This window comes from Lynx canadensis, chromosome B2, assembly GCF_007474595.2.
Source record: "Lynx canadensis isolate LIC74 chromosome B2, mLynCan4.pri.v2, whole genome shotgun sequence".
NCBI classification, from domain to species: Eukaryota; Metazoa; Chordata; class Mammalia; order Carnivora; family Felidae; genus Lynx; species Lynx canadensis.
The window spans coordinates 71,350,594-71,369,090 of NC_044307.1; the positions used below are offsets into that span (position 1 = coordinate 71,350,594).

Here is an 18,497-nt window from a genome sequence, read left to right on the forward strand (position 1 = left end):
GCTTTCCATACAGCAAGCACTTAAAACCACACTGCAAACGTGAAAAGTATTGCCAACATGACTTTAGAAACAATGACACTGAAACTCGAGGAATCATTAACTCCCCAAGATTAAACTAGCAGAAAGCAGTTCATTGCAACAGAACTCTTTCCCGTACCGTGGCGCTGTGCAGCCTCAAAGAGCGGTCTGTGCCCAAGACGAACCGGTAAAGTCAAATTAGACAAGGCTGGGGACAATCGCAGACCGGCGTCAGAGAAATGTAAAAGCACTCTCACTCTGCCCAGCCTGGCCTCTCCGGAGCTTCTTCGGAGGTAAGCTAGATAGGGGGATAGTCACGGACGGTGGGCATGGAAAGGCGGCGCTAAAAGGGAGGGCGCAGAGAAAACTCACTAAGATTTTTGGAAGCCGTAACGTAAACACGTTAAAAACTATTAATAACGTGCCCAGCCAACATCTGGTAAAGAAGACACTGCAAAATCCTCGCAGCTCGCATCCGTAACTGTGGGGCCTCCAAGCCCATCCCAGCATCCTTTGCACCACGCACAAAAAGCCTGGCGCGGTTTGGCTCCTTCGGCCGCCGTAGTCTCTAAGTTGCTATGGAAACCCAGCTACCTTCGCTATGTCTTTGCAGCAGGCCCCTCAGTCGCGGGTGTTCGTGGAACTGGTTCCCTGGGCTGACCGGGGCCGGGAGAACAATGTGGTCTCGGGGGGTGAGTTGCTGCCAGGACCCCGACGCCACGTCCCTTCAGCACAGGCCCAAACTGCGACCCGCGAGGTGCACGTTAGCGGCACCGCTGAGGTGTCTGCGAGCCCTGACCGGGCGCAGGTGGCGGTGCTAGTGAGCAGCACGAAGGAGGCGGCGGCCGAGGCCAAGAAGAGCGTTTGCCGCCGCCTGGACTACATCACACAGAGCCTCCAGCAGCAAGGTGTGCAGGTGAGAGCTTCGTTGGGGAGGGGCCTCGGGCGGGACCGCAAAAAGCGGAGGCAGAGTTCCAGGCTCCGACGGGTGTCAGTTGGAGGTGGCGAGGGTCTTGACCTTATCTCATCGGTATTACAGAGCGACAGGACCTGGCGGAGTAGAACTTTCGGCCCATTTTTCTTCTAGATGAAAGCAGTTATTGGTCCCAGTGGCTTATGAAATAAAAGAATGTAAATGGAGTAGGTTTTTATTTGGCGACATTTGCCGCAGTAATTTTGTATTTTACCTTGATATGGTTAACTGTTAGACCTGACACATTAGATGAAAGTGCTTGCCTAAGTATACTAGACACTAATATTTTTGTTTGTTTGTTTTTATTCCGCACCAGGCAATTAGCAAGTGAAAGCATGCTTCCTCCCAACTATGTAAAGATTTGCATGGAGTGGTTCCTCAGTATTTTTCGCAAACAGTAACGTGAGGAGGAAAATTGCATCCATTCGTTTAACGAGCACTCAAAACATTTCGGCAAATTTTTTAGTTTTAACTTTAAAAACAAGCCAGTATATTGTAGATGCCACATAAATGAAATACCTTTACTTACCAGAGATGTCCATAAAACAAATCCCTAAGTAAATCTACCTAAACTCTGCTTGTAAGAAAAGGAGAAAAAAATGAACCAGCTTTTTATTTCATCTGAACAACAGTTCTGTTAGACAGGTTTTAATATCCCCATTTAGATTCAAAGAGGTTACATAATGCTCTAAGCTTTAGTCAGGGCGGTGTTTGAACTCTTGTCTTCCTGAGACTAAACTCTACATTGCTTCCAACCATAGCTGGCCCCAGATAATTAGAAAAAGGAAATGAAGAAGCCACAGAATGAGTCGACTATCTCATTTCCTTCATTTTACATAGTATGACTCAAAAGGCCAGAGTTGCGATTATCCAAAGTAACAGTTCATAAAAGCGCTTCTAGTCTATTGTTAGAAATGGCACACCCCCAAAAAGCAATTTTATTGCTTTAAGGAAAAAAATACATTTGTACTGCATTTACAGACATAGAATTATTTTAAAAGTCATTTGGAACAGATGTCTCCATGATTTTAGAGTTTAGAAGAATTCAAAGGCTAATTATAGACAATGTGATTTAAGTGGTTTAATATGTGGAAAAAATTTCCTCGTAAAAACTATTGCCAGTGCTACAGTCCTGTTTGAATAATATAACTAATTCTTAAGTATACCGAACTCACATGGCTATAACTTCTAACATGGAAAGCAATAAATTACTGCATCTAACTTAATTACATTAAGGTTCAGTGTTCAAGACAGAAAACGTCAGTAATCTCCCAGTTATCTCTGCTAATGGAAGAAAGCAGTCATGTAGACAATTTATTCAGTAGATGATGCAAAAAACAATTTGTATTACTTTTCAGGATGAATTATAATGGGTTTTCACAAAGGTATTCATTTTAGACTTTGGAATTGAGGGTTTAAAAACATCACTCCCCTACTTTAGGGTCTCCTCATATCCCAGGTTCCTTTGCTTAATAGATGGAACCTAACTCTGTTTCCTCTCTTCTCTCTCCCCTCCTTGACTAGCTGACTCCCAGTTTTTCCTTTAAGAACTAGCCCAAGGGGCACCTGCCTGGCTCAGCCAGCGGAGCATGCAACTCTTGATCTCAGGGTTCGTGAGTTCGAGCTCCATGTTGGGTGTGATTGCTTAAAAATAAAATCTTAAAAAAAGGAAAAAAGAATCAGCCCAAGCTTACTTTCTTGGCATTCCTTTTCTAACATAACTCTAGTCTCTGCCATACCACACTCTATTCCCTACTTATAATAAAACGTATCCCTCTGTATTTTAAATTGTTGCTTTACTGGTATCCTTCATATTCTAAACCTCTCGAGCACAGACCATTTTCTATCTCTTGCTCTGCATTCAAGGGTTACGCTTCACACACATCACATAGTATATACTCAAAATATGGTTTTTGAGGGGTGCCTGGGTGGCTCAGTCAGTTAAGCATCCCGTTTCGGCTCAGGTCATGATCTTGCAGTTTGTGAGTTCAAGCCCGGTGTCAGGCTCTGTGCTGACAGCTCGGAGCCTGGAGCCTGCTTTGGATTCTGTGTCTCCCTCTCTCTTTCTTCCCTCACTCACACTCTGTCTCTCTCTCTGTCTCTCTCTTTCAAAAATAAATAAACTTTAAAAAATGGCTTTGAATGACTAAAAAAAAATGAATGAAGCACTAAAACTATTCAATATATTATAGATCAACTACATTATAGATTATTTTATGATCATATATAGTTTCACATATGAAGGCATACCCTCATTTTCAGTGTTGTAGTTTTTTAATGTTTATTCATTTTTGAGAAAGAGAGAGAGAGGGAGGGAGAAAGAGTGAGTGGGAGGTGGGGGGCAGAGAGAGAGAGGGAGACACAGAATCTGAAGCAGTCTCCAGGCTCTGAGCTGTCAAGAGTCAGACACGGGGCTCGAACCCATGAACCGTGAGATCATAACCTGAGCCAAAGTCAGAGGCTCAACTGACTAAGCCGCCCAGGCGCCCCTTCATGGAGAAATGTTTTAAAGATACTAAGCAATATTTATTCAACCATCAAACATTTTTTAAGCATTTCCTGTCACTGTTTAATTTTAAATAGCACTTACATGATAGTAATTATTTTGTTTTCCAATGTGTATGTTCCTTTTGTAGGTACAAAGTCCAATATTTGCCTACTCACAATTGTGGAGTTTTTTGATAAATGTGTAATAGATGCATATTGCTGGGCACCAGAAATGGAAGTGAATCTGTCAGATCTTGAATAGTGACCAAAATGAAAGCATTCCAATTCCGCACTAGAATGCAGCAAGTATGTGTTCAGGGCACTATATACAGTTCATTATGGCTAGGACACAGGAGTACTTGGGAAAAATGGACGAGAACTGAGATAAGACTGAGGAAGAAGGCTGTAGGCAGAACATGGAAGAAGGCCTTGTTTGCTGCATTGAGGAGTTTTGAATGTTATTGGTGATAAAAAACCGCTTATTACTGCTAGATCTTTTACGAATGTTATCTCATTTGATACTCATTCCCATCATATGAGACTGGCATTTCAATTGCTATTTATAGATGAGAACTCTTGGGATCAAAGTGATTATTGGCAGGTCGCTTGCCCAAGGTCACACAGCTAGGAAGTGACAGAGTTTCAACTCCAGTCAAGAATTTGGACCTCAAAGCTCTTCCTCTTAACCACTGTAGTATGTCTCTGCTTTATTGTCTTGGCAGTGGGTGATTGAGTTTTAAGTAGGGGATGTAGCAGATACTATTGATACCCCACACTTGTATCCCTTGGCACTTCACATTTGTGTGCATACAGGCCCAACTTCCATCTGCCAACATGGAGCATCCTTTGCCAGTTTTTCCTGGCTGCAGCTTTTCCTGGCTCCACCCACAAATGGGCCAGCCAGTAGTGCCAGAGGATTAACAGCCCCTCCCCAAGCTCTAACAGCCTTCAGCTAAGAAGTGAGGGAGGTGAATGGAAGGAGACCTTACCTCCTGGGCAGGATAGCTCTGAGGCATATGTTCTGCCCTGGCTCCCAGAATTTCTCTGCAGGAATAAGTTCCAGTTGCCCACAGTGGTGACCGCTTGACAATCCACACTTTAATGGCTTGCTTTCCTTTTGTTTCACTTCCCATTCCCCTATGGTGCTTCCAAGGATTATCTTTTTTTTTTTTAATTTTTTTTTTTTACCCCACCCCCCCCCCCACCCTGGGGAGAGGGCAAAGAGACTGGGAGGCAGAGGATATGAAGCAGGCTCCATGCTGACAGCAGAGAGCCCAGTGGGACCTGGAACTCACAAAACCATGAGATCACGATCTGAAATGAAGTCGGCTGAGCCACCCAGGCGCCCCTCTTGGGATTGCCTTAAAAATTAACTGCTTGTACTCACATCCATGTTTCAGAGTCTATTTCTAGGTGCATTCAAATTAAGATAGGGAGTAGTAGGAATAGATTGAGCATATCATAGTTTTTCATTATTAAAAATGGTGACAAAATGAATAACCTTGTTGCTAGGTATTTATACATGTTTTAAATTATGTTTTTGGACATTAATTCCTGGCTTATGCATATTTTTAAGGCTTATGAAAAATTACAGTGTAGGACAATAAGTTTACAACTTCACTACAAATATATCTTTGGCATAGTGGGCATTATTTTCTTTTTTAACTTTGCCAAGTCAGTAGCCAAAAAAAATGTTACTGTCATTTCCTATGTTTCTTTTTTTTTTTTTTTTACATTTGAGGTTAAACTTTTTTCATGTAAGTTGCCAGTTCATAAAACTTTGTCTACTTTTTCTACTCTTTTATTAATTTATGGGAACTTTTTAAAAATTAGTTTCAGCTGTACAGTATAATGATTCAACAATTCTGTACATTTCTCAATGCTCATCAGTGTAATACTCTTAGCTTCCTTTATCAATATCCCACCCCCCACTTCTCCTCTGGAAACCACCAGTTTATTCTCTGTAGTTAAGAGTCTTTTTTGGTCTCTTTTTTTCTTATTTGTTCATTTGCTTTGTTTCTTAAATTCCACAAATGAGTGATATTATATGGTGCTTGTCTTTTTCTGGCTGAGTTATTCTACTTACCATTAAATCCTCTAGATCCATTCATATTGTTGCAAATGGCAAGATTTCATTCTTTTTTATAGGTAATAGTTCAGTGTGTGTGTGTGTGTGTGTGTGTGTGTGTGTGTGTGTACATATAAGTGTCTCACATCTTTATCTACGGATGAACACTTAGGTTGCTTCCATATCTTGACTACTGTAAATAATGCTGCAGTAAACATAGGGGTGCAGATATCTTTTTCAGTTAGTGTTTTCATTTTCTTTGGGTAAATATCCAGTAGTGGAATTACTGGATCATATGGTAATTGTTTTTAACTTTTGAGGTCCCTCCATACTGTTTTCCACAATAGTACACCAATTTACATTCTCACCAACAGTGTACAAGGGTTCCTTTTTCTCCCTATCCTCACCAACATTTGTTACTTCTTGCATTTTTTATTTTAGCCATTCTGACAGATATAAGGTGTTAACGCATTGTGGTTTTAATTTACATTTCCCTGATGATGAGTAATGTTGAGCATCTTTTCATGTGTTTATTGGCCATCTGTATGTCTTCTTTGGAAAAATGTATGTTCAGTTCCTCTGCCCATTTTTTAATTGGATTATTTGTTTTTATGGTGTGAAGTTGTATAAGTTCTTTATCTATTTTGGATATTAACCCCTTATCAGATATATCATTTGCAAATTATCTTCTCCCATTCAGTAGATTGCCTTTTTGTTTGGTTGATGGTTTCCTTCACTGTGCAAAAGCTTTTTACTTTGGTATAGTCCCAATAGTTTAATTTTGCTTCTGTTTCCCTTGCCAAATGAGACATATATAGAAAAACGTTTCTATGACTAATATCAAAGAAATTATTGCCTGTGTTTTCTTATAGGAAATTTATGGCTTCAGGTCTCACATTTACGTCTTTAATCCATTTTGAGTTTGGTCTAATGAAAGTGGTCTGGTTTCATTCTTTTGCATGTAGCTATCCAGTTTTCCCAATACCATTTGTTAAAGAGACTGCCTTTTTCCCATTGTATATTCATGCCCCCTTTGTTGTAGATTAATTAATTAATTAACTGTCATAGGCCCTATAAGTGGGGTTTATTTCTGGGTTCTCTATTCTGTTCCATTGATCTGTGTGTCTGTTTTTGTGCCAACATCTACTGTTTTGATTACTGCAGCTTTGTAGTATATCCTGAAATCTGGGATTGTGATACCTCTAGCTTTTTCTTTTTCAAGATTATTTTAAAGGAACCTTAAGATTATCAATAACTCTCTCATTATTGCAAATATTTTCCCAATTTCATATTTGCCATATTTGTTTACAGTATTGAACATTCAAAATTTGTAAATTTTATTTAGCTAAAATCACTAATCTTGTCAGTATGTTTCTTGCCTTTGGTATAATACTTATTGGGTCCTTCCTAAGCCTAAGGTTATATAGCTGTTAACTAATATTTCCTGGAACTTTTAGGGACCCTTTATACTGCATTAAATATTTGCTGTGTTGGAATTTATTTTGGTGTAAGGAAAAGGGCTTTGTTTTCTCTTAAATGGGTAAGTGGCTCTACACTTATTTTATGTAACTTTTAGGGAAGGTTTAAAACATCAGGCAAACAAGTTCTTTCTGCATTCTCTGTTATTCTGAGTTTAATAAGTTCAGGTTTCTACTTTATGTTTTAGAGTAATTGCATTTGGTGGCCAAACATTGAGTAATCATACTCTTGTACTTTCTGCTTCAGGCAGAATATGTAACTGTGACAAAGGATTTTAGAAGAATGGAAAATGCTTATCACATGGAAGCAGAGGTATGTACTTATCATGAAAAATAATTGGTAACAGCATGATTTTGTGGATACAATTTACATTTATTTTTATTCTTGAACTGAAATGTATAGGAGGACTGCTTCTCATGATATTGATAAAAGATTATTTTTCTCAGGGCACCTGGGTGGCTCAGTCGGTTAAGCGTCTGACTTGAGCTCAGGTCATGATCTCAGTTCGTGGGTTTGAGCCCCACATCGGGCTGTGTGCTGTCAGCTCAGAGCCTGCAGCCTGCTTCAGATTCTGTGTCTCCCTCTCTCTCTGCTCCTCCCCCACTCATGTTCTGTTTCTTAAAAATAACAATCGAAAGAAAAGAATTTTTTTAATTATTTTTATTTTTATTATATATATGTGTATATATGTATACATATTATATATATGTGTGTATATGTGTATATACACATTTTTTTTAATTTTTTTTAAAGTAATCTCTATACCCAACATGGGGCTTGAACTCACAATCTGGAGATTAGAGTCGTGTGCTCTTCCGACTGAGCCAGCCAGGCGCCCCTGTATGAGCTTTTAAAATAAATTGTAATGAGATATATTTAAGAGAAATTGTTTTGAAATGGAATAAAAATAGCAAGAAGGAAGAGCAGTTAATTGCCCCCTGAATGAAATTTTAGTAAAGTTATCACCTAGTGAGCAGGAAAACACTATAGGAAATTTCTTCTCAGATAAAAAGCAAATTAATAATGTCCTAACATAAGGATTGAAACACTTTTCAACCTTCTTTTCTTTCATAATGCAATTTTACTCTATTGTGCTAAGTTATCAGGGTTTTGTTTTTTTTTTGTTTTGTTTTTTGTTTTTTTGTTGTTTTTTTTTTTTTACAAAAAGCACTTGGGACACCTGGCTGGCTCACTCAGTAGAATGTGTGACTCATGATCTCAGGGTTGTAAGTTTGATCCCCACATTGAGTGCAAGGTTACTTAAAAATAAAATCTTCAAGGGGTGCCTCAGTTGGTTAGGCATCTGACTTTTGATCTCAGGGATATGAGTTCAAGCCCCATGTTGGCCTCTGCACTGGGCATGATGCCCACTTAAAAAAAGAAAAATTCTTATAATTAACTAAAAAAAATAAAGACCACTCAACCTCTGCCTGAATTAAAAAGAACAAAATATTTTTTGTACACTCAATGATAACATTTAATTTCTACAACTGCCTATACTTTTTACTTATTTTTAAAGATTTTATGATCAGGATTTTATGAAATCAGGTATGTTATAGTTGTGGTTAGGTTATAGGACTACGATTTGTTTCAGCATCCAAACATCTTGGTATTTGTGTGCTAGTTCCATGCTGCCTCCTCACAGGAAGCAAACAAGAATGGAGTTAGAGATAAACTCTTATTTATCTAGTCAGATAATCTTTTTTTTTTAATGTTTATTTTTGAGAGAGAGAGAGAGAGAGAGAGAATGAGTATGAGTGGGGGAAGGAGCAGAGAGAGAGGGAGACACAGAATCCAAAGCAGGCTCCAGGCTCTGAGCTGTCAGCACAGAGCCCATTGCAGGCCAAACCCACGAACCATGAGATCATGACCTGAGCCAGCCGAAGTCAGCACTTAACCCACTGAGCCACGCAGGCGCCCCTCTAGTCAGATAATCTTTATGTTTAGAGGTGGGAAATATCTCAAAAAATCATCTAGTCCTACCAGATAATCTATTATTTTTATAATTTTAAGGGCGTGACTTCAAGTTCAGATAACTTGGGGTCTCAGACTTCCCAGTCATATTAAAAGAAAGAACGGAAATTAGAATCCTGCCTAGCTTCTTACCTCCTTGAAACAGTAATTTCTACAATACACTGTTGCTCCAGTACTTAAATAGTTTTATTTTTCCACTTAAAATTTAACTATCTCAAGGAATTTTAAAATTACTCATGATAATTTTAGAGATCCACATGGCAAAACTTATTTTATGGTAGTTGGGATTGAAAAATATCTTTCATAACAGGATGAAGAGGGGCATTAGGGGATGGATAAAATGTGTGAAGGGCAGTGGGAGATGCAGGCTTCCAGTTATAGAATGAATAAGTCACAGATATAAAAGGCACAGCAAAGGGGATATAGTCAGTATTATTTTAATAGTGTATGGTGACAGATGGTAGCCACACTTCTGGTGAGCACAGCATAAACTATACACTTGGGAGGGCACCCAGCTGGCTCAGTAGGAGAGTATGTGACTCTTGATCTCGGGGTTGTAAATTCAAGCCCCATGTTGGATATAAAGATTACTTAAAATAAAATCTGGGGGGAGGGGCGCCTGGGTGGCTCAGTCGGTTAAGTGGCCGACTTCGGCTCAGGTCATGATCTCACGGTCCGTGAGTTGGAGCCCCGCATCGGGCTCTGTGCTGACAGCTTAGAGCCTGGAGCCTGTTTCAGATTCTGTGTCTCCCTCTCTCTGACCCTCCCCCGTTCATGCGCTGTCTCTCTCTGTCTCAAAAATAAACAAACGTTAAAAAAAAAAAAAAAAATTAAAAAAAAATCTGGGGGGAAAAAACAAGGTGTATATAGACTTGTTGAATCACTATGTTGTATACCTGAAACTAATGTAACATTGTGTGTCAAACTGTACTTTAATTAAAAAAAAGTAAGGGGAGTTATGAAACTTCTCAGATGTGAAAAGTTTTAATATAACTTTTAGTGATTTTTATGATATCACACTATGGTATCACTGTTTCATATCAATTGTTTTCTTAAAATAAGTTTTTCAATTTGGGGCTCTTTGGGTGATATTACAATACTGGATGTCTTGAAAAAAAGGAAAAACAGGATGAAGAACAGAGGGGTAAGAGTCTGTATTACAGAGAACAAAGCTGGAAGTTATTCTAGCACTCCTCCAGCAGTGATTACCTGTCAGGACTTCAGGCTGTAATGAACATACATTGGCTCAGGTTATCTCAAGTGAATGGGATTTAGTGTGAGGGTACCCCCAGAAGTAAGGAGAAAAAGGAATGGTTCCAGCAAATACACAGAAAAGCTTCATGGAAAACTGGCATCATTTTCAGACTTAAGTTGTTTTAGGGACCAACTATGCAATTACAGAAAATGCATTAGAGCTGCTTGTTTTGTTAGAAGAACATGATTAAATTAGGACTTGGCTAAACTCTGCTTTTTTCCCCTTCTGTTATACTTTTTAATGTCCCATACTCAACTTCTTGAGAGAATCTGATCATATTTTGTATAGGGCTCCCTGATAGCCAGAATTCTTATATCATGCAATCTGATAATATTACCCTTAGGTCAGCATCAGCAGTCAGCAGAGACCAGGGTGATAGGGTCACAAAGTACAAAATAATGTCTAACATATACCAGTACCCCCGTGGACAGTTAAATATATAAAGTTAGATTAGGAGGTAGAACATTACTTTACAAAATAACTAAGATTTTTATCCTGAATGGCACTTTAGAGATTCTTTATCTAAACTCCCACCTACCCCCTGCTGTTTCTCTTTATTTTAAAGGTAAGAATATTGAAAGTTAGAAATGATGTAAGTACATGAATATAAAAAGCTTATTCCATTTTCAGATGTCTAATCAATACAAATTTTTCTAACATTAAGCCAGAATGGACTTAGTAGTACTCATCCATTATTAATGATGTACCTCTCCAAGAACAAAAGGCAAATACTACTTCCTTGAAGTATATACTTGAAGTTCAGTATCATGTTGATGCTAATTTTTTCTTCTCCAGGGGTAAGAATCTCCAGTTTCTTTAGTCATTTCTTATAATAAGACAAACTACTGAGTTAACCAATTTCCATCCAAAGCACCTACAACACAACTACAGTGTCCTAATTGTGATTTAGCTAGTCCACATTAGTGAAAGATGATTATCTCCTTTATTCTGGAATGTTTAAGACTGAACTTGGTACTTGTATCACATTGTTCCCTTGTGTTGAGCTCACAGTTATAATCAGTAATTAAAATTATCAAAGTATCTTTCTCACATGCTGTTTTTACATATTTCTATTTTATACCTGTTATTGCTATTTCAAAATAAAGTATGAGAGTTTAAATTCATCTCTGTAAAATTTTATCCACTAGATTTGACCATGTTTCCAGCCTGTTAGGATCTTTTTGGATCTTGATTTTATCAATCAGTGTTTATATTCTGCCTGGCCAGCTTTCTGTCACCTGCTGATTTTATCATCCGTGTACCCATCTGTGTAATTAATAAAAATACTAAGTAACATCAATCAACTATGACCTTGACAATGTTGCCATGAAGACTATATGTCAGTATATCCTAAGTAAAAAATAAATTCTTTATTGCTACAGTATTTCTCTGGTAACTTGCCAGTTAGGAAGTCAAGTTTAATACATCGTGATTTGTTCTTAGTAATCTCAAATATACATGCTCAATAGATTGGCCTTTGGATAGAAATAATTTGGCAGTGGTTGAGAATGGTAGAGAGCAGAAGAAAAGCATAGAGTTGGTGAACTTCACTCTCAGGAAAAAAACAAAGTGAAAAGTCAGATGAGTTCTTACCTAACATCTCATCAAGAAACTCAGTACTTAAGAGAACTTAGAAGATTTTACTCTTAAATTCCCGTGTCCTTATTTTGTTCTTCCCTGAATGCCTTCTTGGAGGACCATTAAAATGAGAAAACCCTGTATTCTTTTCTTCAGTGACAGAACTAAAAACAAAAACTGGGGGATATTTAAAAAGGGAAGAAAATCGGGGCGCCTGGGTGGCGCAGTCGGTTAAGCGTCCGACTTCAGCCAGGTCACGATCTCGCGGTCCATGAGTTCGAGCCCCGCGTCAGGCTCTGGGCTGATGGCTCAGAGCCTGGAGCCTGTTTCCGATTCTGTGTCTCCCTCTCTCTCTGCCCCTCCCCCGTTCATGCTCTGTCTCTCTCTGTCCCAAAAATAAATAAACGTTGAAAAAAAAAAATTAAAAAAAAAAAAAAAAAAGGGAAGAAAATAATAGATTGTGGCAATTCCAGAAAGAAAAAATATACAAAGTACTTGGAGGCCTGTGGCAAGGTAACAAAATGAATGACAAGGTCCTATCTTCTTTGTTTCTCATAGAAACCTTTTCTTTCCTAATTCCTTACAAACTAATTTTTTTAAGTATTTATTTAGAGCATGGGAGAGAGAGGGAGCACGTAGGGGGGTAGGGGGGGTGAGCAGCAGAGAGAGAGAGAGAGAGAGAGAGAGAGAGAGAGAATCCCAAGCAGGCTCCACTCCACACTATAAGCACAGAGCCCCACAAGGGACTGGAACTCAGGAACTGTGAGATCATGACCTGAGCTGAAAGCAAGAGTCAGACACTAAACCAACTGAGCTACCCAGGTGCCCCACAAACTAATTTTTAAAATAATCTTTTAGAATCTTGCCCAGAATTGAAAGGTGTCTAGCCTACTACACGTAGTTTGTTCAGTTTTATACACTTGCCTTTTTTGGAAATTAGAACTGCAAGTATTTTTAAAGAGGCTTTTGGCCTGTTTCTCTATGGTAATTGAGATTAGCAATAATTCAGAAGTCCCATTTGCAGAAAATTTTAATAAACTGAGATTTGATTTATCCAGGAGACAAATTCATTAAAAGCACTTAAGAGCTCACCTTTCAGGGTACTTGGCTGGCTCAGTCAGTACAGCATGAGACTCTTGATCTTGGGGTCATGATTGAATTCCACATTGGGGGTAGAGTTTACTTAAAACTCACCTATTCTGGAATTCAGTTTCTTTTTTAGTACTGAAATTTCTAAACTAATGAGGATTCTTCTTGACCAAAGAGATGGGAAGCATTTATCTATCAATCTGTTTTGTAATTTAATATAGTTATTACAAGATAGTGTGTAAATGTGCATACATTTGTAATCACATTATTTTACCATGATGAAACATATAATGAGGATTCTGAATATACGGATTTATCTTTATCTTCAAGGTATTAGGTAGTTAAAATATTTTTATCCTAAATACCTCTTTAAAAATTGTGATGCAACATCTCTATTCTTCAGCAAAGTGACTCAACTTCATTAACTTGGATTTCTGTCTAGCTACATTTTGATTATATACCACATTGCTGAATTTAAAAGCAGAAGTTCAGGGGCGCCTGGGTGGCGCAGTCAGTTAAGCGTCCGACTTCAGCCAGGTCACGATCTCACGGTCTGTGAGTTCGAGCCCCGCGTCAGGCTCTGGGCTGATGGCTTGGAGCCTGGAGCCTGTTTCCGATTCTGTGTCTCCCTCTCTCTCTGCCCCTCCCCCGTTCATTCTCTGTCTCTGTCTGTCCCAAAAATAAATAAAAAAACGTTGAAAAAAAAATTAAAAAAAAAAAAATAAAAGCAGAAGTTCAGACCACTGGAAGACTTAAAACAGTTCTTGAACTGTTAGAAAAAGCAGAAAACAGTTTTTTTTCCTACCAAATTTAGTTGTTAATCATTCAACACAAATACTCCTAAACTATACTTTGTTCATGGTCTGTTTATCAATGTAGATGTACTTCTAAAAGCTACATCTGCTAACTTTTTAAGTCATGGTAATGGTAAGAGGGAAGAAAGGCAGAGAAAATCTTGTTTGAGCAGCCACGGAGCTGATCTTAACAGACAGGTTTTCCTGTTATTTATAGAAATAGAGCAAGTAAGTACCACATGTTAAACCTGATTCTGTAGGAGTAAATTTGCCTCAGATGATTAGGGGTAGAGGGGAATTGAAGAAGAAAAAATTAGTATCTTTTTTGCAACCTGCTTAGGAATTTTTACTGTCCTTCCAGATAACTTATTTTTAGCAAAGAAGAATACCAAGGATGCAAACGATTCAGCATATTTCATAGGAAAGCGGGTATATTTATAAAAATTATTTTTGTTTTAAGTTATCAGAGTAGAAATTGGAATAAATTTTAAAAATAAAATGCATTTCAAGGGCACTTGTTTTTTGTTTTTTTTTTTTTTAATTTTTTCAACGTCTTTTATTTATTTTTGGGACAGAGAGAGAGACAGAGCATGAACGGGGGAGGGGCAGAGAGAGAGGGAGACACAGAATCGGAAACAGGCTCCAGGCTCCCAGCCATCAGCCCAGAGCCTGACGCGGGGCTCGAACTCACGGACCGCGAGATCGTGACCTGGCTGAAGTCGGACGCTTAACCGACTGCGCCACCCAGGCGCCCCTCAAGGGCACTTGTATAGCAAAGAATTGCTTTTGTTGACACTTGAAACCTGTTACACTCAATCACTTTAATCTGCATGCAGAGAAACCCTTTGAACTCTCATATTTGGCTACCTTCCAACTTCCACAGAGTCACTGTACATCTTGCTATGTTTCATTACATGTAATGAAATGTATGTACAAGGCCGCTGTGGCACTTTTATAGATTAAATACAGCCACAAAAGACAGGATTTGTTTCCATATTTAAACTATGCAAATGCAGAAAAGTATTTATTGTCTGTACTTCTTATTAAAGGCAGCCTATAGGCATTTTGGAGCTTTGATTTTCAACCAGGAAGGAAATATAAATTTGAAACTTACCCAGAGATTAAAAACTCGCATCTTGGGTATGGCTGAGGAAACTGATTTTGACTAACAGAAAAGTTTATTAGCCCATATAGTGTTTAAAAAAAAACAAAACACACAAAAAAAGACTTCTCTTCAAAAGACCGACAAGACTCCTGCTTCTAAGGTAGAATAACATGCATCAGATTTACCTTCCCACCTGAAACAGCCAAAAAATTGACAAAGTATATGAAACAATGGTTTTCAAAAGAGTGGACATAAAGCAATGAAACACTGTGATCCCTGAGAAAAAGGAAACAAACAAAAGTCCTACAGTTGTCCTAACTCAGTGTCTCAAGGTGTCCAGGCAGCTTCACAGGGAAGGGAACCCAGACAGAGCCTAGCAAACTCCTTGTATTGAAGAAATGGAATTGAGAGCCCAAACAAGACAGCTAGAGTTTGTAGGAGAGTAGAGGGCTGCAGAGAGAGAGTTTTTCGGAGAACCACAGAGGGGATACCACCAACCCCTGCCAAGTACTCAGCAGAATACTGATCAGCACACCTATGTGTGAAAATGACCTGAGGTTAGAAAAAGAATCACCCCAAAATTTAGAGGGAACAGTGTTTGGGGTTCATACAGGGCTGTATAGCACCAGATTAGAAAATTTTACAATTCATAGGGCATGAGATGGAGTATACAGAAGTATCTTGCCTCAAACATTACTCCAGTCCCACATAACAGATCTTAAAAGCAAACTGAAAGAGATCAGTTTCCAAGGAAGTTGATGGAATTCTAGAACAAATAATTAATTATTTATAGTGGTATATACAAGAATATCCAACACCTCTCATAAAGTTAATTCACAAGGATTACCTGATACACAAAACAGCATGGAAATAAAACTCACAATAAGGAGGAAAGTCAAACCAACCAAGAACCAATACAGATATTAAAATTAACAGACATAATCATTAGTTATTATAACTATTTATTATGTTCAAAAGTAGAGATACTACTTAAAAATAATTTAATAAAATTTAATTTAGTTGTTGAGTATCAAGTAGGCTTATCTGTTACATATTATAAAATGACCTCGTTATCTGGCTTTAATTTTTTTCCTCATATTTAGAGAAAACTTTATTTTTTATTTTTATTTTTTAAAAGTTTTAAGTAATCTCTACGCCCAGCATGGGGCCTGAACCCATGACCCCAAGATCAAGAGTCACATGTTCCTCCAACTGAGCCAGCCAGGTGCTCCTGGAGAAAACTTTAAAAGAAGCCATCAGGCATGAAAATAATTTCAAGTGTCATTTCATTTACAGGTCTGCATTACATTTACTGAATTTGGAAAAATGCAAAATATTTGTAACTTTCTTGTTGAAAAGCTAGATAGCTCTGTCGTCATCAGCCAGCCCCAGTTCTATCATACTCCAGGTTCTGTTGAGAATCTTCGGTAAGTTAAGCACATCTTTAACTAAATTATCAATTAAACAAAACTATTCAGTGCTAAAGTTCATTGAATGTCATATTAATAATCTCTGCATTTAATTCCTAAGACGGCAAGCCTGTCTTGTTGCTGTTGAGAACGCATGGCGCAAAGCTCAAGAAGTCTGTAACCTTGTCGGCCAAACTCTAGGAAAACCTTTATTAATCAAAGAAGAAGAAACAAAAGAATGGGAAGGCCAAATAGATGATCTCCAGTCATCCAGACTCTCAAGTTCATTAACTGTACAACAAAAAATCAAAAGTGCGACAATACATGTTGCTTCAAAAGTATTTATAACTTTTGAAGTAAAGGGGAAAGAGAAGAAAAGAAAAAATCTCTGAAATTCCAACTAAAATATATTGTATCTTTTTATTTTTATACTTTTTATGTTTGCTTTTTTCATGAATATATATACTGTATAATATAAAGTATTTCTCCCCCAAATCTGTCAGTCCTTGAATCCAGTCCCACAGTATCTAAGCTTATTTTCTATTTTTAAAAATTTAAGTATGAGAAATACTCTGAAAACAATGTGTTATATGTGCATACTTTTATACTGACAAGAAATGTTTATATTTCTACTACAGGAATAAATATTGGCAGTTATTAGCATGATTCTTAACATTAACAGAATGATGAGGAATACATTAACTCTTGATAAAAGCAGAGTGAGGTATACTAGGAAAATATTTTGATGCCAGAAATAAAATATATGGACCAGATCCTCTTCACCAGGCTCCTGTGATTGATTATACCAGCACTCTTTAATACAAATAAAAGAAAGTCACATAGTAATTTCAAATTACTTAGTTGACACATAGAAAAAAAAGTAAAAAATAAAGTAGTTGAAACTAAGTTTAATAATATTTCATTTAACCTAGTATGTCTAAAATATCATTTCAGCATGTAGTCAATATTTTAAAAATAACTAATGGATATTTATATAGTGTACATTTTATATTGTAACCATGTTAATTCAGATGCTAAATTTTCATCAGAAATAATCTGTATTTATTTACTAAAATGTAGTTGAAAAAATAGATTCACACACACACACACACACACACACACACACACACACAGGTTGTTACAAACATGCTTAAAAGATGTAGTAACTGAAGTAGCAATTTTCAAATTAAAATTTTTAAAAATTTAAAATTCAGTTCTTTGATTGCACTAGCCACATTTTAAGTACTTGAAAGTGGCTAATGGCTACTATGTTGGACAGTGCAGGGTTATACACTGAGATAATACTGATCTTAAGACTGAGATGTATAACGGCAAGTACATGGCATTGCTATTGCACTGCACATTATCTACAGATGATCATAAACCAAGACTGTTACTTAGCACAGGCTTCCATTTCTCACCAAAGAGTTATACAGGTCGTAGCGTTCTTCCTTTGATATATCTTGATACTCATATACCAGTATTTCTTCCCTATAGCACGCTCTAGAATGTAGTTTACATCCCCACCCACTTTCTTAAGTGGCACTGAAACAATTTTATCTATCTCCTCTATAGTGTGTCCTTGGCAGGAGGGAGTGTAAAAGCTAAGAAGAAAAGTTTTAGATTGCAACACCTGTGTTCAAATCCAGACTTTACTACTAGAATGTAAGCTCCTTTAGAATGAAGATCTTGTCTTGTTCACAGCTGCATTCTCAGACCCAGCATAGTGTCAGGGCCAACACAGAGCAGGCTCTCAAATATCCGCTGTGTGAATTTACCAGAGGTGTAAACTTAGCCAGGCACTTTAATCTCTCTAAGCTTTTCTTTCCTCACCAATGAAATGAGGCTAAATATCTACGTTGCAGTGTTACTATAAGGGTTAAAGCTGATAAATACAAGACCACGAGAATAATACCCAGCACCACAGCTGTCACTCAGTAAATGGTTGCTATTATAGCAACTGCATTCTTTGATTACTATCAACCCAATTAAAAGTTGGCTCTTCCAAGTCTTCCATTAAGATGAATTTAAAGAGTCATATTAAAAACAAAGTTATCACAAAAACAGTTTAAGATAGGTTTTTAAAACAAAGCTAAATAAATTCCATTGTAGCTTTTATTTATCCAGTTGGATAGGAAAATACTGTGGGGGTTCAACATCAAGAAAAAAATTGTTTATACTCAATAAACAATTATATTTGTAGATTTTTCTTAGCTGTACCTTTATTTTAATTTGGTTCCATTATATTTGGTAAAGTTTTCTACTTAG

The 18,497-nt window shown here is 37.6% G+C and overlaps 1 protein-coding gene across 1 annotated transcript; it reads left to right on the forward strand.

Moving 5' to 3' along the window:
* Positions 1 to 499: 499 nt before the first annotated feature.
* IRAK1BP1 (interleukin 1 receptor associated kinase 1 binding protein 1) lies at positions 500 to 16,639 on the forward strand. Its single transcript, XM_030315882.1, has 4 exons — positions 500 to 934; positions 7,272 to 7,337; positions 16,117 to 16,247; positions 16,351 to 16,639. Exons 1-4 carry the CDS (start codon positions 620 to 622, stop codon positions 16,619 to 16,621), a joined length of 783 nt encoding a protein of 260 aa, XP_030171742.1. The 5' UTR covers positions 500 to 619; the 3' UTR covers positions 16,622 to 16,639.
* The last annotated feature ends 1,858 nt before the right edge of the window (positions 16,640 to 18,497 follow it).